General features: G+C 45.9%; 1 protein-coding gene across 1 annotated transcript in view; it reads left to right on the forward strand.

Annotated features, from left to right (window-relative positions):
* The window catches only part of FAT2 (FAT atypical cadherin 2), a 47,124-nt gene that overhangs the window by 9,246 nt on the left and 13,030 nt on the right, over positions 1 to 24,848 (forward strand). Inside the window, exons 2-12 of the mRNA XM_065734717.1 lie at positions 1,294 to 4,579; positions 4,997 to 5,311; positions 10,302 to 10,363; positions 11,208 to 11,519; positions 12,124 to 12,334; positions 13,955 to 14,094; positions 14,845 to 15,120; positions 15,546 to 15,756; positions 16,753 to 20,805; positions 23,026 to 23,222; positions 24,686 to 24,839. Coding sequence (XP_065590789.1) covers positions 1,300 to 4,579; positions 4,997 to 5,311; positions 10,302 to 10,363; positions 11,208 to 11,519; positions 12,124 to 12,334; positions 13,955 to 14,094; positions 14,845 to 15,120; positions 15,546 to 15,756; positions 16,753 to 20,805; positions 23,026 to 23,222; positions 24,686 to 24,839 — 9,211 coding nt within the window. The 5' untranslated portion in view covers positions 1,294 to 1,299. The remainder of the gene's footprint in view (positions 1 to 1,293; positions 4,580 to 4,996; positions 5,312 to 10,301; positions 10,364 to 11,207; positions 11,520 to 12,123; positions 12,335 to 13,954; positions 14,095 to 14,844; positions 15,121 to 15,545; positions 15,757 to 16,752; positions 20,806 to 23,025; positions 23,223 to 24,685; positions 24,840 to 24,848) is intronic.

Genomic DNA, 24,848 nt, shown 5'->3' on the forward strand with positions numbered 1-24,848 from the left:
TGGCACCTGCTTACTATGGAAAAACGGGTTTGAATGGAGCATCGAATTTATGGCTTCGTGTTTATCAGTAGTTAGTCATCTCAGTGAGAGAATGTGACACACGTTGCTAGTTAGGCTCCAGTAATTTATTCCTAACATTCGAATTGACTTATAAACTGAACTAGTTCTGGCTTTTAAAGAGATGAGTCTTGAAAAAGTGTCTGGAAAAACAAGTCTTCCCTGTTTAAAATAGGAATGTGCCAAATGACTGGCAGGTACTTGATATGTAATTTAAATTTAAAAGAGGAAGAAACAGCTCTAGATAAAGATCTTCTGGGATATCTATGGGATATATATGCACCTATATTTAGCTCATCCCTGGCTTCAACCTCTACATGCACACACAGCAGCACACACTGAGCTTTTGAAAAGAGCAGGTCTTGATCCTTTAACTATCCCTGCAAAGCTGCCTAATAAAGCTCCATCCTTGTTAATCATGGGTGCGCTCCGCAGTTCCTTCTGTGACATCAAACTCATGTTTCTGATACACATATTTGTAGAAGTAAATCGCAAAACCACAGATTTTCACGAGTTGTTGGAGAAGGAAGCAGATGGCAGGTGGTCATGGGTGGCAGGAATCCTGAGCCTGGGGCTTTGCCGTGAGAAAGAGGAACCAGGGGAGTTACTCAACCATGGGCAACGTGGTGAAAGTGTCTTTCTAGAGACCTGTTCTTTCAAGCAGCACAAGAGAGGCATCCCTGAGAATTATAAAACTGTTTGGTAACTGAGAACCTGTAATAGGGCAGTCACCTTGTTCTAAAGTTGGATGTTCAGAAGACATTTGCACAGTGTAGCGGGGTAGAGGAAAAGGAAAAAAGGCTGCCGTAGGAGTGGGTGAGAAAAGGGAATACAAGCCACAGGGAGAGACATCAATCACATGGCAAAAACTTGAAGAGAGACATTGAATGGACCCAAGGCAGTATGGGGATGTGGGGAAAGGAGTGGAAAAAGAGCTGAGATAACAAACACATCAACAAATCTTGGGGTAAAGACTGTGCTCATTGGGACTGAGCCCATGGGGAGTTGTGGCTGCCCCATGCCTGGAGGTGCTCAAGGGATCCTGTGCAGCCTGACCTAGTAGCAGGTAACCCTGCCCATGGCAGAAGGGCTTAGAGCTCAGTAATCTTTAATACCCTCTCCAACCTAAGTCATTTTATGATTCTATGACTATTCCTCTAGCACATTGGCTTTAATAAATATGGCCCTCTTCCATACATGCCAGAATTCATGATGCTCTTCCTTTAATCTTTGCAGGACCTGATGGGACACCACACCATGGAAATCATCACCAGGAGAAACTTCCTGAGTTTTGCTGTTTTACTGGCGCACTGCACAATCCATGATGCAAACTGTGAGAAAAGCAGCACTTCCCCTCTGCACTTCACCCACTTCTTCTACAATACCACTATCTACGAGAACTCAGCTCCCAAGACATATGTGGAGAGCTATGTCAAAATGGGTATTTACAAGACAGACCCCGAGTGGGACATCAGATACAGAATAGCCTCTGGAGACAGCAGTGGTCTCTTTAAAACAGAGGAGCATGTCATCGGGGACTTCTGCTTCTTGAGAATAAGAACTAGGAGCAGCAACACAGCACTTTTAAACCGAGAGGTCAAAGATAGTTATATGTTAATAATCAAGGCCACAGAGAGCACCTTTTCCTATGAAGCTTGGGCCAAAGTTTTGATCCACATTCTTGACAGAAATGACTTGAAACCTCTCTTTTCACCCCCCTCCTACAAAGTGTCCATCAGGGAAGACACTCCTCTGAAAACAGTGGTCAGCACGCTCAGTGCCACGGATGCTGATGCTGGCCAGAACTCAGAGTTCTACTACGCCCTGAACACAAAGTCAGACCTATTCACCATCCACCCCACCACCGGAGCAGTTATGACCACTGTTAGGCTGAACAGCACCCATCGAGGCCGGCACCACCTGCAAGTTTTAGCTGTGGACAGAATGAGAAAGATCATGGAGGGGAATGGCTTTGGGAACGAGGCTAGTCTCATGATCCAAGTGGAGCCCTCAGCCAGGAAACCCCCCTCTATCTCCTCAGTGAGGGTGACACCACCTGACTTGGCTGTAGACCTACTCTATGCAAGCCTGTCTGTAGAAAATGGTGACTCAGAAGCAGGGATAGATTCGGTAGACTTTGTAGATGGAGATCCAGGAAGGCATTTTGCAGTCATCAGATCCTACTTTGGAAGCACGGAGTTCATGATTGTGGCAATAAAAGAGATCGACTGGCTACTTCACCCTTTTGGTTTCAACCTCAGTCTGCAAGCCAAGGACAAGAGTAAACCACCCCTTTTCTCTCCTGTTAGAGTTATACATATACCTCCGTCCAAGTATGCCTCTGTCAGATTTGAGAAAGAAGTCTACCGAGTTCAGCTCAGTGAATTCTCCCCACCTGGAAGCCAAGTTGCTATGGTGAAGATTACACCAGTCCTCCCAAATCTTAAATATGTTTTGAGATCTACTCCTGACAGCACATATTTTAAAATCAATCCTCACACTGGATTGATTACTACTGTCAGAGCAATGGATTTCCATGAGCAATCGAATTTTCAACTTGAAGTTGCAACTGCTAACAGTCATGCATCTGCAACTGTTGTCATTGACATCATTGACTGCAACAACCATGCTCCAAGTTTTAGTCAGTCTTCATACCGTGGAGCCTTTGATGAGAATGTTCCTCCTGGCACCAGTGTCTTAACAGTGAGAGCTACAGATGAAGATGAAGGGGACAATGGCTTTGTAACCTACACCATAGCCAACCAGAAATCAGTTCCCTTTGTCATTGACCCATATTCTGGCATAATTTCCACCTCCAAGTCAATGGATTATGAGTTGATGCAGAGATGGTATCACCTGCGAGTGTGGGCATCAGACTGGGGCTCACCCTTCCGCCATGAAACGGAGGTGTACGTCTCCCTCATGCTCAGCAATGTCAACGACAATGCTCCTGTGTTTGAGAAGGCGAGCTGCAGTGGAAGCATCCCACGGGACTTTCCTGTTGGGAACCCTGTGGCCACAGTGTCTGCAATCGACAGTGATGAGCTGCAGCATATCAAGTACGAAATCAAGTCTGGCAACGAGTTACAGCATTTTGAACTGAATCCCATCTCTGGAGTAATATCTCTTAGAATATCTCTGAGAGATCTTCCATCTGAGCAGCCACTCTTCTACTCTTTGAAAATAACTGCAACAGATGGAGAGAACTATGCTTTGCCAACATCTGTAAATATCACTGTGGTCAGCCAAGGTCTCCCTGTTAAAATGCAGTGTGAGGAAACAGGAGTATTGAAACAACTGACAGAAACCATCATACACTCAATTGAGTCTCAGTCCCAAGGCCATGGGCAGGATGATGAAACAACTCTAAATTTGCACCTTGTAAACCATAACACTCCAAAATTTGATGACAGCTTTCCACGATCTATTGATATCATGGAGAATATTCCCATCAACTCAACTATTGCTGACCTTTCAGCTGTTGATCCTGATACTGGTTTTAATGGGAAACTGGTCTATGTGATCTCGGATGGAAATATTGACAGCTGTTTTTCCATTGACCTGGAACTAGGTCTCCTTCAAGTCCTTTCTCCTTTAGATCATGAACGAACCAGTTTCTACATTCTTAACATTACTGTGTATGACCTTGGCACACCACAGAAATCATCTTGGAAACTCCTGGCTGTGAATGTGTTGGATACCAACGATAATACTCCCAGATTCCCACAAGGTGCCTACTGGGTGTCGATACCTGAAAATGTAGCAATAGGAACAACAATAGCTCAGTTGAAAGCAGAAGATGCTGATACAGATGATAATGGGAGAGTAAAATATTCTCTCCTAACCCCCACCAGCAAGTTTGCCATCAACAGTGTCACTGGAGAAGTGACAGTTACAGGTGCCCTGGATAGAGAATTGTGGCCTTGCTATGTGCTGAAAATACAAGCTGGGGACCAGCCCAAAACAGGCTACCAGCTGTTCTCCGTTACAGATCTCACTGTTACTCTGGAGGATATAAATGACAACGACCCACACTGCCTCCCTGCCCTGAACAGTGTGAAGGTCCCAGAGGACCTGCCTGTAGGAACCATCCTCCTCTTTCTGGAGGCTTTTGACCCCGATGCTGGCTCTGGGGGAGAGGTGAGGTACAGCCTTGTTAATGATGAGGAGATGATGTTCCATGTAGATAAGCTGACTGGGGCACTGCGGTTAGAGAAAGAGCTGGACTATGAGAAGAAGGACTCTTACAATCTAACCGTGCAGGTCAGTGACAGTGGGAAGCCCGTCTCTCGCTCTTCCCTCTGCCACCTGGAACTGAACGTCCTTGATGTCAATGAGAACTTGTACCCACCGCGCTTTGCCTCCTTTGTCTTCAAAGGCTGGGTGCAGGAGAACAGCCCTGAGGGCACGTCCGTGATGATGGTCACAGCAAAGGATATTGATAAGGGGAAAGATGGAGAGGTTCAGTATTTCCTCCGAGAGGGCACTGGGCTGTCCACCTTCAGTATTGAGAAGGACACAGGTAATTACAGCTTTATTTAAATATTTATCTCAAAGGCTGAAACAACGTGCTGTGTGTGTTTTGCCTGATTTCTTGACCCAATGCGTTCAAATCCCCTGTTTTTCTTCAGGGGTTTACAATGTGCATCACTGTATATGGGGACGAGCAAGCAGGGTTTGTCTCCTTTAAACTGCATGAAAATCCATGTCAACCCTCACCCAAAATTCCCAGGCCTTCCCTGTCACATTTGTACCAAATTACCTCCAACAAAAGCAAGCCCCTGCCTTTCGCACAATGTCACAGCCATGCAAGGCTGCTGCCAATGTTTATATCTCCATGAAATACAGTAAGCAGACCAGGAATACAGACCGGTGTAGCAATGAAGACAGAGTGGTCTGTGTTCCCTAGATTCCTCACAAGCATTCTCTTCCATTATAGGCACCATCAGGACCATTGGACCACTGGACCGAGAAGGGACATCTCACTACTGGCTGACAGTGCTAGCTGTAGATCTGGGAACAGTTCCTCTGTCTTCTGCAACTGAAATTTATATTGAAGTCACCGATACCAATGACAACCCACCTCAGATGTCCAGACCTGTTTATTATGCCTCCGTGATGGAGAATTCCCCACCAAACACATCTGTCCTGCAGCTCGATGCCTTAGACCCAGACTCCAGCTCAGAGGGAAAACTGACTTTTCACATCCTAACTGGAAATCCTCAAGGACTCTTCACCATTAACCTTGTGACAGGTAAGACTGACACAACTCCATGTTGATTTTTGAGGCCTTCAAACACCCAGATGCTATGTGCTCAAAAGAAACAGCTCACACAGCTGCATTGACACAACTTCCTTCGGTAGCAAAAGTCCATCTCCAAATAGGCTGTGTGGAGGCTGACATTCAAACCCTCCACCTGGAGGCTGCTGTTTTCAGCTGGATGGCTCTTAGAGTGGCTAAAATGTGTTGTGTTCAAAGCCCTTTATAGAGTTGAGGGGTTGTATTTGTTCTTCCCCCTTACAAACAACCAGGCTATTGCACAGCCTGAGCCAGGAAACACCCTGCTGGAGGTGACTATTTGCTCCTGACAGCCAGCAAGGCAGGATTAATAAAAATTAATCCCATTACCTTTTAAGGTTCCACCCATCCCCCTGTACCATTAGTGCAGCCAGTGCAGCAAGCCTCTGCTGCCATCTTCCTAGACTGTATCTTTCATCTGGGGATTAATTACCAGATCTTTCAGAACCATCAAAAACCCGTTGGTGTTTAGTGTAAACAGCTTCCTCTGACTATCCCAGAGCGCTGACATCGGGCCAGTCTGGCAGGGAAAGCTGCTCTGTGCCCTTCGCTCTGTCAGCTCCTGGGAGGAGAGGGAAGGGAGGGCACACAGCCTGGGTTTGGGAGAGGATTAATTGTATGACTTTGATCTCCTGTGGGTGATAAAAGCAGTTCACCTATTGCAGCGGGAGAGGAGCCTGCACTCAGATGGGGAACAATCAGGATGTGCAGAAAAAGGCTGAGGCAGTGACATTACCTTACAGCTCACTCCAGTGTGACTGCAGCCCTACAAAGCTGGACTCCAAGGTCACTGTGTTTTATGCTAAAACAAGAAAGACTGGCCAAATCCAAACGTTTACTAATGAGGTACTTCACCTCTAAGCCAATGCTTTAATTCCCATCTTAGACAAAAAAAAAAAAAAAAAAGCTCTTTCGAGTGTGAGTCATCTCCTATTCATCTCCCTCTACAGTCAGACAATTTGCATGTGAAGAGTGATATGTTTGTGAGTCCTGTAAGAAGCTCGTGAGATGATCTTATCTCCTGGCCAGTTGCTGGAGGTCTCTTCTTTAAACCCTGAGTGTGAGGTTGTTTGAAGACCTGCCTCCCAGCCTGATGAGGATTCAGTTCTCCTTTCCTTACATGCGTGTTATGCAAAAGAACAAATGATTACCTGCAAACGTTGGCACAAACTGTGCAGTTTATATCCTTGTGCTTACAGTATCGGAAGAGAAGTCATCTTCTACTGCTGCCAGGAAAAATATCACAGCTTGTCTGAATCTCTGAGCTGCAGGCAGTTTATCAGAAACCATGAGATATTTTCATTCATTTAGTTAAGACACGTTTTCTGTTGTTCAAATGCAATAAATGCATACTTCCCTTATTATCTAGAGGAAATCATCATTAAAAGACCCAATCATGTTTCAGCTCTTGAGATCTATGTGATCCATCTCGCCAGTACTCAGGCACACAGGGGCCAGGGGTCAGCTCAGTGAGCATCCATGGCTCCTGGGCAGGGCTCTGCTGGTGGGAGCCCCCTGCCAGAGGAAAAGGAGGGATGTGACTTGTTCTCCTTGTGTGCACTAACAGGAATTAGGGAACTGACTGACTCTTACAACAGGAATATCTACACCAGGAATAATCCTGCAGAATAGCCCTGGACAGTTATTGTGGGCATGGTGGCACCCATGCAAGAAACTTATTTCTGTTCTTAGAGCCAGTTTGTTCTGCATTTGATTCAGTATCTTGAGTCAAGTGTAGGCTGACTTGTGGACACAATCCCAGCAAAGCCCCTTGACTTGTCCTCTTGAGGTCTTAAAAGGAGACAAGAATGGCCATGACAATGATCCCTCAGCAGAGCTTGGCTCCTCCAGCAGCTCTGAACTACCACAGAAGAGCTCTAAGCTCTTCCAGCTCTCAAGAGGGTGGAGAAAAAAGAGGGAAAATAAATGAAAGGCTAATGAGAAGACGGAATAAAACTGTGTAGTGAGATGAAAGCTTTCTGCCATGGGCAATGGAATCTCTCCAGCCCAAGCTGGCAGCTGGTGCAGAGCAGTATTTATGGGAGATAGATAGAGAGATAGAGAGATGGGGAGAGAGTTGGGTTTGGGGGATTCTTGTGCTGGAAGAGTTTTCAGCTTGTTTTGTGTTGAGTTGAAGTCACTGACGTGAAGCAAGTTCCAGTCCAAGCAAGACTGAGAAGAACTAGGAGACTGTGGCAGGAAGAGTCAGGACAGAGCCATCCATCCTGCTGGGAGGATGTCCAGAGGATCCAGCTCCAGCTCCTTCCTATTCTGGTGATTCTCTTGCTGAGTCAGTGCTCACAGGCTTCCCATAGATGCCTGTTGTTCCCTGCATTTCTCTGCATGGAAGAGCATCCAGACACAGCTCTTTGAGCCCGAGGAAAAGTGACACTGCTGCTCCCTGGGCAATGTGTCACAAGCTGAGCACGAGGCAGAACAGAAGAGGAGATGGTATGAGAGAGGAGAGGGTGTTGTGGAAACAACAGCGGGACAAGAGAATGAGAATTTCAGGGGAACAGCCTCTTCCCTTCTCCAGCTCTTGCGAAAGCTCAATTGCTTGGAATCCTGATTCTGGCTATTTTAACTATTTTAGATTTTCCTCCCTGCAGCCAGGGTGGGGGGCTAGCAACCTCCACCCCAGCCCTGCTCTTGCCAGCAGAAGTTATTACTCTTCTTTATTCCCTGACAACAACGCACTGTTAATTTTGCTGCTCCTGTTCCAACACGACCAGCTTTCCTCTCTCCCCTTTCAAGGCAGCGAGCGGGAGAATCACAGACAAACCCTTCCCATTACTGCATGTAGCCAGGCTGCAAGGGCAGGACTTGGGTAAGTGACAGAAGGGATCATTTCTGGACCTTCAGGTGAACACTGAGCTCAGGTAGCTGGTCAAATGCAGCCAGGACCTTCGACACTTTTGTTCAGCCTCTAGAGGAAGCTTTCAGGGCCATCTCTGTGACCATCTCCCTGTGTTAGATGGGCTGGCTGGTGTTTTCCAGAGGTGCACAGAAGGCACAATAGCACACACATGCATGTGCACACAAAACACTCTCATTAAAAACTAAATGGGCACTTTCAATTGTATGGAGCAGCACAAAGAAGAGAGGGACAGTTCCTCAGGAGCATCTTCTACAAACGTTTAGGACAATCATTAAGTCCCAGCTCCTATGCCACCACTACAGTCCTTCTCCGGTTGGAAGAATCTCAGCTATGAGCTTGTTTCTTTCATTTTTATCATGAGGTCACAGAAGAATTTCAGGGTGTGCTCAGGCAGATCCAAGTAATCTCTTTAGAGTGGTTGAAGTTACCTTCCAACAGCCGGCATGCAGCAGCCAAGTGCACACAGAGTGTTTGTCTGTTGCAACTGAATTTTGCAATGGGATAAACTGGAAGTATCCACAGTGTACTCGTGGGCATTGGTTGTCTCTGTTATTAATATCCAGCATGCCCCATGGACTTGTTAGACCAAAATTATGAATCATGCCATGAAGTTGCTGAGTTTCTGACTTTACTCCATGTCCTCTTCATCCCACTGACAACGCAAAGCACAGCACTGGAGATCTCACTGAACAGATGCTGTGATTCTCTGTTTAGACCCCCACTAAGAGAATATTTCCATGCATGTCGAGCATTTGGCAGATGTCAGAGCCCTACAGTGAAGAATTCAAAAGCTCCTCAGCCAGTGTGCTCCCTGCCCACTGCTGAGCCTTCTTCACCTGCTGAGATGTCAATAGGAGGATTAGGGAGGAAAAAAATCCATGACATACGTGTAGCCAGAGTCTTCCAAATCATCTTGTCATAATGCATTAAAGAGTGTTGATTTATGATTGTAAAGGCATCAAATAAATGTTTAGCACAGTGCCTGGTGCCAAATACAAGGAATCCAAGAGAAGGAGTGGAAACAGTTAATGACAGCCTTGTTCCAAGCAGCTGCTCTGCGCTCCTCCTTCAGTAGCCTGGTGTTTCCTGCAGCCACTGGAAATTCTCTCCTGCCTATCATGCCTGAGCAGCAATATACCAAAGAGCCCCGATACAACCCAAAACAATGTTATTAATTAAAACTTGCTGGCTTTGGGCCAGAAGAGTGCTGTAAAGTAGTTGTAAAAATGGCCTGGAGTTTCTATTCACCAAAAGTGAGGAGTCAAGGCACATGTTAAGGACTATTCCCAAACAAGACATGAAAACTCAGACCACAGCTCCATCCTTTCCAGACTTGCATCTACTCAGCCCAGGCCAAAAAGAGGCAATTATGATGTCTTTGGTTTAAAGCATTTCATAAAAGCCATCTTGTTCCCTTCTGCATCCAGTCTGTTCCTTGCAGTTAAACCAATATCTATTTTTTAGAAACACCTCAAATCTTGCAGGTCTTGGGGGATTCACCCCATCTATCAGACAAGGCTCAAACTATGTGCCAACATTATTATCAACAGTGTGCCTTATTTTTAGACTCAGTTTCTAGTGGTAGGAGAAAGGGTATTTCCCAAGACAGAAGGCAAAGTTTTGTCAAAACACTGTAAATTACAAGGAGCAAGGTTCAACAGGGGGGAAATAGGAGTCGAGACACGTTAAGAGGCAGAACTTCTGCCAGCACATGCAGAATGTTTCTTACTTAGAGGCATAAGAAAGGTTTTGTTTTCTTGGTTCTGCAGCCTTTCTCACCAAGTGCCTCACCACAAGGTCTCCACAATCCTCAGCTGTGATGGGTTCTGGGAGGTGTAGAACATGGGATGTGCTGGGATCAGAGACCATCCTCCATGGTCTCTGCACTCAAAGGAGAGGGCCCTTCACTCAGTCATTTGCAATGGACAAATTGCTCTTTGGGGGATCTGTCTCTGATTACAATGGGAACCTGAAACAAACCCACCATACACATGGGTACGGTGGGTCAGCCTTTGATTTCCCTGGATACTGAGTCTTTTAGCTCAAAGGCTCTTTCTTTCTTGGCAGGTCTGATTTCTACAACTTCACGGCAGCTGGACCGAGAATACAAGGCTGAACATATCCTAGAGGTGGGTAATGATGATTGTAATTAGCTTTATTTACTTACAAGTGTATTAAGTCCTCAAAGAACTTTCCTTGCATGTTGGAGCACAGAGAAAGAATCTCATCCCATCAGCTCCTAACTGCTGGGAAACTTAATTAAACGATGTATGTTGCCCTAAGAGACAGCTGCAGCAGTACTGTGGGGTTTATTATTTCCTTGCTGAACACTGGAGCAAAAGGCCTGTTCTGGAAGCTGTGGGAATGTAAGAAGACTGGAATTGTCCTCTAGCAGGTTGGATAATAAATTACCAGAGAAAGAGCAAGCCAGAGAAATCCACCCTCATTTATCTCATTGTACCGTACATTGTTCTGTAGGTTTGCCTTCATCCCTAGCTGCTCTGAGATACGTGCATTTACATTATGGAGACCTTACGGTGTTTCTGTCTATCAAAGTGGTTGAGGATATCAATTTCTCTGCAGTGCAACATGCTGGGAGCATGCACAGGCACAGCAAAGAGAGGGTAGGTGATAACTTGCTCAGCCAAAGGAATATAAGTGTTTTCAGGTGTGCAGCTCCTAATGACCAGTGCCTGACCCACTGCCCTGAGCTGCTGCAAGCAGGAGCCCTGCAGGGACATTGCCCTGTCCTTGTGCAAGCACTGGGCAGTGCAAGCGTCAGTCACCAGGTTTAGCTTTGTAGAAAGGAACAACATCTCTGAAAATTCTGAGATACAAAGATAGATTCACGTGGAAACCTTATTATCCTCAGGATAAAGTGTAGTAGGCAACATCCATTATCATTCAGGATGAAAGCTGGCTACTCACATCCTAGGTCACAACAAGGAGCTCTGTCCCTTTGCTTGCTGGCAGGTGGCTGTTTCTGACAATGGAGACCCAGCCCTGAAGTCCACCAGCAGAGTGGTGATACAAGTCCTGGATGCCAATGACAACCCTCCCAGTTTTCCCCACAAGCTCTTCATGGTACAGCTCCCAGAGAGAGCAGCCTCAGAGACACCACTGCCAGTCTACAGACTGATTGCTTCAGACCGGGACCAGGGCCAGAACAGCCAGGTCACCTACACCATCGAGGAGGAGGAGGAAGGGATTTTTACCATCAACCCCACAACTGGCATGGTGCTCTCCAAGAAGGCTTTTCCTGCCTCTGAATACAACATACTCACGGTGAGAGGAGAGGGAAACAGAGTGGGTGTAGAGGAAAGGCTGCTGAGACAGGAAAGATAAAAGAGATGGGTGAAATGCAGGAGTGGGAGATCTTGAATCAGATAAGGCTGGGCTACAGAAACTGGGAGAAAAGGGCAGGAGAGGCAGTGTGGAAGGTAAGAAGCTATTAAAAACGGAGGAGAAATTTAAAATGGACTGTCCAATGCATCCTCAGTGATGGGCACAGTGATCCACATCCCATTCAGAAGTGGGCCTGAACCTGAACAGTCTCTGAGCTTCAGGCTTGCAGCTCACCCACACCCTGTGGGCCTTCACAAGGGCTGTGACCCATCTCTCTGCTGTGGATCCAGCAGAGTTCCTCAGTGCCCAAGAATAATTTAGGTTGCATGACTCCACCTAGGACACATGGTCTTTTAAGACAAGATTTGTCTTGTGTGATTTTGGGCACACGCAGGGCCCAAAGCTCCCAGCGTGTGGGTGAGAGAAGCAGCTTTCCACAGGGCCTTGTACACTCTACCAGCCCCAATTCATCCAGTACACCACTAAAGCACAGAATCATAGAACTGTTTGAGTTGGAAGACCCTCACCCCACATCTCCTGGCAGGTCAAGGCGACAGACGGCGGCAGCCCCCCGCTCTCCTCCCACGTGCGGCTCCACATCAGCTGGGTGGCACGGCCCGGACCCTCCTCAGAGCCATTAGCATTCGATGAGCCCCACTTTAACTTCGCCGTCATGGAAACAGATCCTGTAAATCATATGGTGGGAGTGATCAGCACCGAGATGGGTCCCAGCCAAGTGTGGTTTAATATCACAGGTGAGATGCAGAAATTAAAGCGGTGCACGGTGTTTGGAACGAGGGCCAATTGCACTCCTGTAATCTGGTGTTTTGAAGTGTTGCCCCAATTTGCCTTGCACAGCCTCTTCCTGACACTGCCTGCAGGGCCAGCCCTCGTCAGACAAAGCCTTAATTGGGTGAGTGAGTAGCTTTCCCCATTAGAATGTCAGGGCAGGGATAATGGTGTATAAATATAACTAAGCAACAAGAAATGCAGCGCTACAAGAGGCCGTGTACGAGTGCAAGTCTTGTCTGGTATCAGCAGAGTCTGCACAAGCTCACAGCAATAACAGGGTCTTCCTCTGAATGCCACCCCACAATGTGCCTGCTGAGCATTTGCCTGCATGCTCAGAATCATGCAAAAACTCTGACAAAGCAGCATCTTTCTTGTCTCTCCATTCCTGGGCTTCCTCTTTCCCTTTGGCAGCACACAAAGGGAGCCCTCCTCTCTTCTGTCAGGGAAAGGCATCCCTTGCTTCCTCTCTTTTCCTCTTTTCTGCTTCCTTCTGTCTTCTTCCCAGCAGGAAAGTGCTGGTCCAGATGAACGGCAACCACTGCACTTTACCTGCAAGGGAAGGTATGTAATTTAACAACCAGCTAATATTTTCCCAGCTGGTAAGAGCACAAAACAGAATCCAGAGCATCTGGTAGCCAAGAACGGAGGAGCTGAGAGCTAGGATACAACTGCGGAGCACTACTTCTCTTTAGCCAAATCCCATAACAATGTCATGGTGCTTCATGCATGACAGAGAAAGACCATCAACAAGCGAAGCATGAGAAAGGGGCTGCCACACTAGAGCTGAGCAGCAACAGCATGAGAGACAGCTTCTGCTGCTTGGGCCTGCAGTTCCAGCACTCCATGGCCATCTGGGATGGCTCTGCTCACCCTGGAAGCACCATCTGCCTCTCCAACTGTTCAGGAGCTGGGTTGCTGAGGTAGAGCACAGGCTTCTGGCCTTGGCCATGAAGACCACTGCTGACATGCCCACGGTGTGACCTTGAGTTGGAGGCCAGTAGGACTGTGGGTCAGCCCTGCAGGCTGCTGATCCATGCTAAGCCCATGATGGTGCATAGCTGGAGGCCTTGTGCAAATCAATCAGTGCTCAGATGAGCCCCTTGCAAATCTAGCCAGGAAATCAAGTGCATCCATGCATCCATTCTCCTCTCCCCCTCTTCGTTTTCTCTACATCCCCTTGTTGTTCCTTTCACACTCCTTTGTCATCATGTCCTACTAACTTTTTGCCCAGCTTCTCCATGTGCTCCCTGTCTCCTGTGTCCATCCGTCACATTTAGCGTTGACTTTCTAAGTCTGGAGGAAGCCTTGCCTCTGGCACTGCCCCCAGACAAGCTGAATGCCTAGGGTGAGTGCCTACATATCCCCATTCCAGGTGTATTGCCTGGCATGCCACATTTCTCTGTGGCTGGGGGCGAGCTTGATGTGTGGTTTGCGTATGCTGTCTGCAGGGGAGATCCTCATCCTTCAGATCTTCAGGCAGCTCCTGGAATCTGTTTGCCTTGCAGGTGCTCGCAGCTTGCTCCAGACAAATCTAGCCATAACTGTCTCACTGTTCCCCTTTTTTCATTTTTCTCTTATTCCAGGTGGTGACGATGACATGGATTTTGATATTGAAAAGAGTACAGGCAGTATGGTCATTGCAAGAGCCCTTGATGCAAGGAAGAAGTCAAGCTATAACCTGACAGTAGAAGTCACTGATGGGTCCACTACCATCAAAACTCAGGTAATGCTTTATGCTGTAGTAGAAATCCCATGTAGAGTCAGTGTATGCCAAAGGGAATCTTCTGACTTCACTGCTTTCAAGCACATTCCTGCAGCTGCTGAGGTTCACCCATCTTTAGCTACTGTCAGGAGGGGGTGTTCAGAGCTTGATCTTTCATCAGCCATTTTCTCCATGTATAAAAACCAGCCAAAAATCCTCTTTACACACAAAGGCCAAGAACATGAGTCACCCACCAGTGATTCTTACTGTGGGAAATTCACAGTGAAGGTTTGTGGATGATGAGTGAGGAACACTACAGTACCTGTAAATGCAGTGCTAATGGATGGTATCTCTGCTATCTTCAAGCATTTTTCCAAATAAACAAACAAGGCCCCGCCTTCCCTGCTGTGCATTCCCTGCCACCTTGCATCTCATCCCCAAGTTTATTTTGGCACTCAACGCCACTGGCAGATGTCAAGAAACCTGCTTGAGCAAAACACCCACAGCATGTTCAGGTTTGTTGAAGGAAGTGAACTATTACACGTGGTTGGAACTTCCTCAGATGCAGTCAGTGTCAGTATGGTGGTCGGGGACAGTCAGAGTACGAGTCCTAGTCACCATGGATGGATGGCCCAAGTGCTGGAGGAGCTGTGACAGTCACAGGGTTCAGAGTCCCAGTCAAGAGGGATTAGGAGCTGAGGTTTTGCAGGGCTCCATAAGTCAGGTAGCACTCAAGGTTATGTTGCCCTTACTGAGCTGACTTCCCAACAGGCATTTATCCATGTGATTGACATCAACCAGCACCGTCCCCAGTTTCTGGAGAGCCATTATGAGGTGTGGATTCCTGAAGATACCCCCTCAGGGAGGGAGATCCTTCAAGTCAGTGCAACAGACAAAGACAAAGGCAAAGGTCTCATCTACACCATCCATGGTAGCATGGACCCAAAAAGCACGAGACTTTTCCAGTTGGATCCTAGCAGAGGGGTCCTCACAACAGCAGAAGGCTTCAGTTCCCAGCCGATGCCTCAGCACACCCTAACAGTGATGGTGAGTCCTAGCCAAACCCTGACAAATCTGCCAGCTTCACCAGGATGTATCAGATACTTAAGAAATTTAGTCTAATTCTAGTCTTTCAAACAGAATTTGTCTGGAGTGACAGGGAAGAGATGTTAACTTTTACCAAATCCTGGATAAATCCAGGTAGCAGTCTGAGAACATCACCTGGCTAATTTCATCAGAGGGCTACTGAATTCTTGTACAAGAACCCACAGTGAATATTTGTTAGTTTTTGCACTCTCCTCCAAGGCTGTGCTTTGCATCTGAAACTTGCAGGCCAAGTTTCCATCCAAAGGGTGGATAGCAATGAAACATATCACCCTTTGTAAGAGGCCTGATGAAATTCTGGAAGCCCTGCCCTGGAAAGCCTGCCTGCTCCTAGAGTGTGACCTACCTGCCCTTTCTCTGTCACTCAGGTACGGGACCAGGAGGTCCCCATCAAGAGGAACTTTGTTCGGGTCATCATCCACGTGGAGAACTGCAACATTCACCCTCCCCAGTTCAGCAGCATCCATTACGAAGCAGAAGCACTGGACTCAGCAGTGGTGGGTACAGAGATTGTACAAGTCAGAGCCCTCGATCAGGACCAAGGAGCCAATGCTGACATCCACTACTCTCTGCAGGCAGGTGAGGGCCATGCTGCAAGGTGGTCTGGCTAGGAGCATGCATGAATTTATATCCCCTGGCTGGTGACCAGACTGCCACCCAGCCTTTGCTTGTTGTTGCAAAGAGTGGTAAAAGGCTGCCCACTTCTCAACTGTGATTTCCTTCCTATCCAGAGAAAAACTAGAGCTAGTAAGAAATTTTCATGTTTTGAAATGTTAACCATCCTTCCTCAGAAAGACAGTACAATGTTGAGTCACTGTTCTAAGGAAAAATATGAATGGACAAGTCAGAACAACTTATGATCTGATCTTCCCACCCTTGGCAACAGAGAGAGGGATCTCTATCCTCCTTAGACAAAAGTACTCCCTTTACACAGCCACCACCATCCCTTCCACTAGTTCTACCAAGAAATACATCCTTGTGGAAAGGGGAGCACCCTCTCAGCTTTGGTTGGTGGGTCTCTGTGGGTGATACAAACTTGTTGGGCAAGTATTTTATCATTCACTTTGAAGGTTAAAATCTAAATACCTATGGCTGTCCCACACTGCCTATTTAGCAGGTAAATTCTTTGCAGGAGACAAGCCATCCTTTGCTACATCTTTCTCACTGCAATTGAGATCAAGGACTGAGGAATTTAATTGCTCCTGAAGTATTGGTAATTATAAGCATGACAGGGCTTGAAGCGACTAGTACAGTCTGTGCTACCTTGTTCTGCACACAAGGCAGAAGTTTCAAACACATACTCTGCCTCCACTAAATATGCTCAAATTAGAAGAGTATTTATCTTCTAATTTACATTTTGATTGATTTAAAAGTTACCCCATAGATTTCAATGGATTCATTGTTCTTAGAATGAAAATTATTAAGAAATAAATGAAGAAGATTATAGTCTCGTAATTAAAAAAAAAAAAAAGATGTTAATTAGGTCTGAAATTGGGAGCACTATAGAAAAGACACACAGAAAACCAAGAGCAAGAGGGTGTTTGCATTCTTCACTTTGCATTTCTCTTCTTGCAGGTAATGGGGAAGGTTTCTTTAGCATCGACCCACGTTCTGGTATTATTACAGTTGCACAGAAATTGGACTCCTCCAAGCAAGAGAGATTTACTCTTATTGTAAAGGCAGAAGATCAAGGGTTCCCCCAGCTTAAAGATTCTGCTACAGTACACGTCCGTGTTAGACCCTCTGATCAGACCCCTCCAAAATTTCCAGAAGCTGAATACATCACAGAGATCGGTGAATCTGCTGCTGTTGGCTCTCCTTTGATCCAGATTTTGGCCTCGAGCTTGTCACCAGTCAGCTACGAAATAAAAGATGGAAATGGAGATGGAGTGTTCTCCATGAACTATCAGTCAGGCCTTATTTCCACTCAGAAGAGCTTAGATTTTGAGCAGGTGTCTTTTTACCAGCTGAAAGTTCGTGGCACCAACATGGCTGGAGCATTTATGGACACGATGGTGCTTATCTATGTCATAGATGAGAATGACAATGTGCCTGTCTTTGTTAAGCCCACCTTCATTGGCTGGATCATGGAGAATGCTCCCCCACAAAGCATGGTTCTAGATGAAAGCAATGCTCCTCTGGTGACCCATGCAACAGATGCTGATCAAGACTCCAATGCTTTGCTGGTCTACGAGATTTTGGAACCGGAAGCACTAAAATATTTTACAATAGATCCCAGCACAGGGACACTTACCAGTCGTACTGATATAGACTATGAGTTCACCTCAGTTTTTCACTTCAGTGTACATGCACATGACAGCGGAAATCCCAGTCTGTTTGCATCCAAGCCAGCCAAGGTCACAATCCATGTTAAAGATACGAATGATTCACCTCCAGTCTTTGCCAAAGACACTTATGAGCTTTCTGTGCTGTTACCAGGCCATCCAGGGATGGAGCTTTTGTCAGTGCAGGCAAAAGATGCTGATTCGGAGGTGACCTACAGCATCGTGGAAGGAAACCTCGATAATGCTTTCTACATTCATCCACACACTGGCCTCATCTCCATTCTTAATCCCACTGGCTTAAGAAATCATCATGAACTCACAGTCAGAGCTGACGATGGTTTATATAAGAGTACTTGTCTGGTTAAACTAAATTTAACTCAAGCACAGGGTAGTGGCTTAAAATTTGATCAAGATGTATACACAGCAACTGTGATGGAGAACTCCACAGATGAGAAGACTATCACTATTCTGGGGGTCAAAGGATATCAGCTAAATGAACCACTCTTCTATTCACTTTTGAATGGGAAGGAAAAATTTAAAATGATTCAGGCATCTGGAGTACTCCAGACCACAGGAGTGAAATTTGACCGCGAAGTACAAGACGTGCACGAGGTAGCAGTGGAAGTGAAGGACAACAGAAAACCCCCAAGAGTGTCCCAAGCCACTGTCAAAGTTTATGTAGAAGATGTCAATGACAACCCACCTCAGTTTGAGAACGTACCATACTACACCTCAGTTCAGGACGGCACAGAGCCTGGTGATGTACTTTTTCAGGTTTCAGCAACAGACAAAGACATAGGGAATAATGCAGCCATTACCTACTCATTTGCAGAGGATTATAAGTATTTTTGGATTGACCCCTACCTAGGAGACATCTCACTTAAGAAGCCTCTTGACTATCATGCCTTAAACAAATACAGTCTCCGAGTCATTGCTAAGGACAAAGGAGAGCCTCCGCTCCTTGCTGAAGAAGATGTTGTTATCAGTGTGAGAAACAAATCCAACCCTCTGTTTCAAAGCTTGTACTATCGAGTAAAGGTACCAGAAAATATTCCCCCATACACATCCATCCTCCACATCCAGGCCCGCAGCCCCGAAGGCTTGCGCCTCATCTACAACATAGTGGAAGAAGACTCCCTGAAACTGTTCAGCACCGACTTCAAAACTGGTGTCCTTACTGTCACGGGGCAGCTGGACTATGAGCTGGAGACGAAGCACTCGTTCACTGTTAGGGCCACAGACACAGCGCTAGGATCATTTTCAGAAGCCAGGGTAGAGGTGGAGGTAGAAGACATTAACGACAACCCACCTGTATTTTCTGAGATGATCTACACAGCGTCTGTCTCAGAGAGCATGCCAGCACATACCCCTGTTGTCCAGATCTTTGCTTCTGATAAAGACTCAGGCAGAAACAAAGTGGTCTCCTATCAGATTTTGGATGATGGCTCAGATGCTACTAAGTTCTTTAATATTGACACCAGCACGGGGCAAATAACAACAGCTCAAGTGCTTGATTATGAAAAAACTCAGCAGTTTCGCATGAAAGTGAGAGCTGCAGATCATGGGATGCCTCCACTCAGCAGCGATGCCCTGGTAATTGTAGATGTGACAGACATCAATGACAATCCTCCAGAGTTCAGCCAGCTTCAGTATGAAGCTAAGGTAAGCGAAATGGCGACATGTGGGCACATTGTGATAAAAGTCCAGGCCCTGGATCCTGACAGCGGAGACACCACCCGACTGGAGTATGTGATTCTCTCAGGCAACGACCACAGGCATTTCACCATCAACAGCACTTCTGGGATAATATCCATGTTCAACCGCTGCAAAAAGGACTTGGAGTCATCTTACAGTCTGCGAGTTTCTGCTTCAGATGGAGTTTTCAAGAGCACTGTGCCTGTGTATATCAACACCACAAATGCCAACAAATACAGCCCTTCTTTTCAGCAGAACATGTACGAGGCAGAGCTGGCAGAAAACGCTGAGATAGGTACCAAAGTGATTGAGCTGCTGGCCATTGACCCAGACGGTGGCCCATATGGTACCATAGACTACACCATCATCAATAAACTTGCCAATGAGAAGTTCTCCATAGATAACAAAGGTCATATTACCACACTGCAAAAATTGGACAGGGAAAATTCTACAGAGAGAGTCATTGCCATTAAGGTCATGGCTAAGGACGGGGGTGGGAAAGTAGCGTTCTGCACTGTCAAAATAATCCTTACAGATGAGAATGACAACCCTCCTCAGTTCAAAGCCACTGAATACACACTGTCCATCCAGTCCAATGTAAGCAAAGGCTCCCCCGTCATTCAGGTACTGGCTTATGATGCTGATGAAGGTGCAAATGCAGATGTCATTTACTCTGTTGACTCTGTGGAAGATGTATCAGAAGACATTGTTGAGATCAATGCTGCCACCGGGGTTGTTAAGGTCAAGGAGAGCCTTGTAGGTTTGGAAAACAGAGCCTTTAACTTCAAAGTGAAAGCTGAAGATGGTAGACCTCCTCACTGGAACTCCCTTGTCCCAGTGAATCTTCAGATTGTCCCCAGGGAAGTGACGTTGCCAAGGTTTTCTGAGCCCCTTTATACATTCTCAGCATCAGAGGACCTTCCAGAAGGTTCAGAAATAGGGTCAGTCAAAGCTTTTGCTGAGGATCCCATCATATACAGTCTGGTGAAGGGAACCACTGCCGAAAGTAACAAGGATGAAGTGTTCACCCTGGATGAACAAACGGGAGCTTTGAAAATCAAAAAGGCGGTGGATCATGAGACCACCAAGTGGTACCAGATAGATGTTATGGCTCACTGCTCACATCAAGACACTGAGCTGGTCTCCCTGGTCTCTGTGAACATCCAAGTACAAGACATCAATGACAACAAGCCTGTTTTTGAGGCAAATCCTTACAAAGCTTTTGTCATGGAGAACATGCCATCAGGAACCACAGTCATTCAAGTGACGGCAAATGACCAGGACACAGGAAGTGATGGACAGGTGACCTACAGCTTAGAAGCAGAGTCTGGCAATCTCAGAGGACTCTTCACCATTGATGGAGAGACTGGATGGATCACTACACTGAAGGAGCTGGACTGTGAAACTCAGGAGACCTATCGTTTCTATGTGGTGGCCACCGACCATGGCAGAAAAGTCCAGCTCTCTTCCCAAACCCTGGTGGAAGTCACCATCTCTGATGAAAATGATAATGCTCCCCAGTTCACCTCAGACTTCTACAAAGGGTCAGTAATTGAGAATGCTGAGCCAGGGCAGGTCATTGTCACACTGAGCACCATTGATGCAGACATCTCTGAGCAGAATCGTCGGGTCACTTGCTACATAACTGGTGAGTTTTCATGACTTTACATATTTTAAGTAGGCAAGAGCAATTCGAGAATCATGTCAACATAAGTCTTTGTATATTGTCTTGTAAAGTACTGATACAGAAAGAACTTTACCCTGACAGTCCTATCTGAAATAGGAGATGAGGCCTAACTCATCAGTTAACTGAGCCTAGGGTATGCAAAACTCTAGAAACTGATTTCAGTGACATTCCCAAATCCAGCTGAGTGGAATTATCATTAAAATAGCTATCTCTTCCACTATTTTAACTTTTTTTTTTAACTAGATAAATAATTATAACAATGCAATGGTAATATCTAGTGCAAGGACAGAAGCCAGAGGAGGGTTTTCTCACATAGAGAACTGTATGTTTTTCCTACAAGCAGTGAAGTTTACACATCACACAAATATGCAGTCTGACTGTATATTTTAATCAGTACATATATGGACATAAGTTTCTGGCATTAAATGTATTTCTTCTGATGCCACTTTAACTTATCAAAAGATTAGATAAGACTGCAGCTAATCACTGTGCATACTGGCAGATATTTGAGACTATCATGTCAACCTCTGGGAGAGTTTTGGCTAACAGAAGGCATGGAAGATGACTCTACACAATGTCAGTAGTGCCAAGTAAAACTGACCACTGCTGTAAACCTACAAAAGTTTATTGTGGAATGTTGTGCATCTGCACAAGTAGCAGCTTGATTTTATAGTATTTTTTTACCCCAAAGGGGTCCTGGAACAGATACCTCAAATTAAAATTTTCATTCAGACTCAAATGAAGACCCTACAGGGTCAAAGCATTTAAGTTCACATTGTAGCCTGTTATCTGTTGCAGTAAACATTCAAAACAAAAGAGGAATGCTGGCACTTTTGGATTGTCTATGGTACCTAGCTATTTGCAAGCCTTTGGAAGACAATAGTCAATCAATTTCTGTATTACTGTTTCTGCCACTTTTAAGGCAGTAGTTTTAAACCTGAGATAATTCACACTTGTATCAGTGGTGGATACCTTAAATTCTTGCTGCTTTGTACTTCAAAGCTCAGGTCAGACTTTACACATAACTGTATAAATACAAGCACAGCATAACTCAATAGCAAAAGAAATGAGGGGTGAACACAGCCAAACTTCCCACTACCCACATGCACGTTGATTTCAAGCTCACGGGACCTTAAATCTGAGCAAGGGCTGCAGTGTGGCAGCATCAGAAAGGCCAGCAGATGTCTCACTGAGCCTCCAGATTCAACACCACATCTCCATAGTGTACATGAAAGAAGAAAGAGCAAATTTAATTTACCTGGCTGTGTGAGCCCTTCAGAGCCCAAGCAAACAAGCCCTGCAGCCAGCTCTCTACATTGCCTCCCATTACCTAACCTGCTCTCTCCTCTTTCCTGTGTCTTGGGTTGGGTTCAGCAGAGGACATGAGCTCCTTGCCAGAGGAGAGGGATGTGTCAGGGGCAGTTCTGCACCTTTAAAAATCCCCTTTGTATGACAATAGCAGGAGAGACATGCATCTGGTGGACTGAAGAGCCTGCCCAGGTCTCAATTTACCTGTGTCTCCCATCAACTGGGTCTTACAGAGTGAAAAGCAGCTCCAGATTTAAATGCATCTAAAGATTATGTGTTATATATCAAGAAAGCCTAACCACTGTCTCCAAGGTATCTGCAACTCTCAGATCCCTTTAGGAACATACACCAAGAAAGTCTGACACATTTTAGGAGAGTGAGACAATGTGGTTTTGCAGCAATGAATATGCATATCTGCAGAACATTATAAAGACCTTTTTGCAATTGTGAATTGTTTCCTCTTTCCACCCCATTCATCTCCCCAGCATAGTATTCAGTGAACAGCAGAAACACACAGGGTATTTCTGAGCTGTGCAGTAGACCAACCACACCCCATGGGACTGGTATGATTCCAGTGTCCTTTTTGTGTCACCAGCGCAAGTCTTCCAGCTCTCCTATGGTACAAGCAGTAGCTATATCTATATCTCCCTTGGGACCATTCAAACTTGATTAAAAAGCCATCTGGTCCAACTCCCCTGCAATGAACAGGGACACCCACAGCTCTATCAGGTGCCCAGAGCCCCTCCAGCCTGACCATGGATGTCTGCAAGGATGGAGTGTCCACCACCTCTTGGGCAACCTGTGCCACTGCTCTCTTACTACTCCAGATTTTTAGCACTCAGTAAATGTCTATTTTCTTCTTCTCCCTTCTAGAAGGAGATGTGCTGGGACAGTTCACAGTTGACCAAATTGAAGGAGAATGGACAATTTCTTCCAAGAAGCCTCTGGACAGAGAAGATACAGAAAAATATCTCCTCAAGGTGATGGCTTCTGATGGAAAATTTCAGGCTACCACTGAAGTGGAAATTTTTGTTCTGGATATCAATGACAACAGCCCTGAGTGTGGACAGGTAAGGCAGCTGTCCTGTATGTCAGGGGGCATGAAGGGAAGAAAAGGCAGAAAGAGCACATGCTGTGAGGGTTTGGCTTGTAATGTTTCTCACACAGTCCTGTTGTTTTGACTATACTTAGCAATTTTAATTAAGGTGCAAGTCAAGCGAGAACATTAAATTTAGCCTCCAAGCATGTTTGCCAGCAGTAAGTGAACACCTAAGCATTATGAAGGATAATTTTTGGAGATAAACAATGCCAGGAAGCCTCCTGGGTAGGGGCATGTAAATTACCAAGTTTTATATCCTGCTAAGTTGAAAGATTCCCATCAGCAGAGCTGTTACTGTGGAGAGCTGATCACTGGTATGGATTTTACTCATGGTGAGAAAGAACAGAAGAGGTTTTTTCCCAAAGGAGATTCAGACACTTGGGTGAAATGAGCTCACTGATCCCAGTTCACACCCTGGAACCAACTGCCCTCTGTACAAAGGCATGATGTGAAGTACTGACCAGCAGTAGGTGCTGGAATGCCCCCACAGCAACTTTCACAGCCTGATGTAAGAGGGAGGATAAAAGAAATTACATCTATTATGTAGTGCTAACGAAGAAATCTAGGCTTTAAAAGAACTTAAAGGTGTCATACAGAGAACCTGGTTGCAAACAAGGTCCATTTTACTAAAACTGCCTAGTCTGTTCTTAGAGGTAGAGATGGAGGTTTGCAGCTACCCTTCATAGTCTGTTCCTGAGCTTCACTACATCATCTGTCAGTCCAAGTGCCAAAAGTGAATTATGGAATCATTAAAGTTGGAAGAGACCTCTAAGATCACCAAGTCCAGATGTTAAACCACCCCCACTAACCACATCCCTCAGCCCCACATCTCCACAGTACTTAAACACCTCCAGGGAAAGTGTCCCCACCACCTCTGTGGGCAGCCCATTCCAGTGCCTAACTACTCTTTCTATGAAGAAATATTTCCTAATATCCAACCTGAACCTCCCCTGGCACAACTTAAGACAACTACCTCTTGTCCTGTTGCACTGGTAACAGGGCTGCTGCTTTACCCTGTGCAACAACCTATTATGTACATCATAGTTAAACCAATTAACTGACATTTCTTTTTAATATCATAAAGCTAGACAGCAATCATTAGTTTTATCACAGGTCATATTTTCTGTATCTCCAAGCCTCTCTCCCAGAGGTCTATGTCCTTCCCAAGCTGTGATTTTCACTGTTGGCTGCTGTTCCAGCTGGGGCCACAGAAGTGCCAAATGTAACAGGCCTATCCTCCAGACTGGGCTCATATACCCTGGTGTTGTGGCCACCTTCCTCAGCACCAAGACATTAGGCACCTTGTGTTTTCTTACAAACCACATGCTTAACCTGTTTCTACAAAGATTCTCCTAGTCCATGCCTCCTCATACGGCATAAAGATGTTTTGGAGACAGATCAGATGATGCCAATGACACCTTCTCTCCTTGCCAGATATTCTACACCGGAAGAGTCTCCGAAGATGCTCAGCCAGGTCAATTCATTTTGAAAATATCTGCAACTGACCCCGATGTTGGCAGCAACGCTCAGATCACGTACAGCCTGCATGGCCCCGGCGCAGAGGAGTTCCGCCTCGGCCCCCACACAGGTGAGCTCA

This window comes from Cyrtonyx montezumae, unplaced genomic scaffold, assembly GCF_038088225.1.
Source record: "Cyrtonyx montezumae isolate F1298 unplaced genomic scaffold, pur_monq_1.0 scaffold_18, whole genome shotgun sequence".
Taxonomy (NCBI): Eukaryota; Metazoa; Chordata; class Aves; order Galliformes; family Odontophoridae; genus Cyrtonyx; species Cyrtonyx montezumae.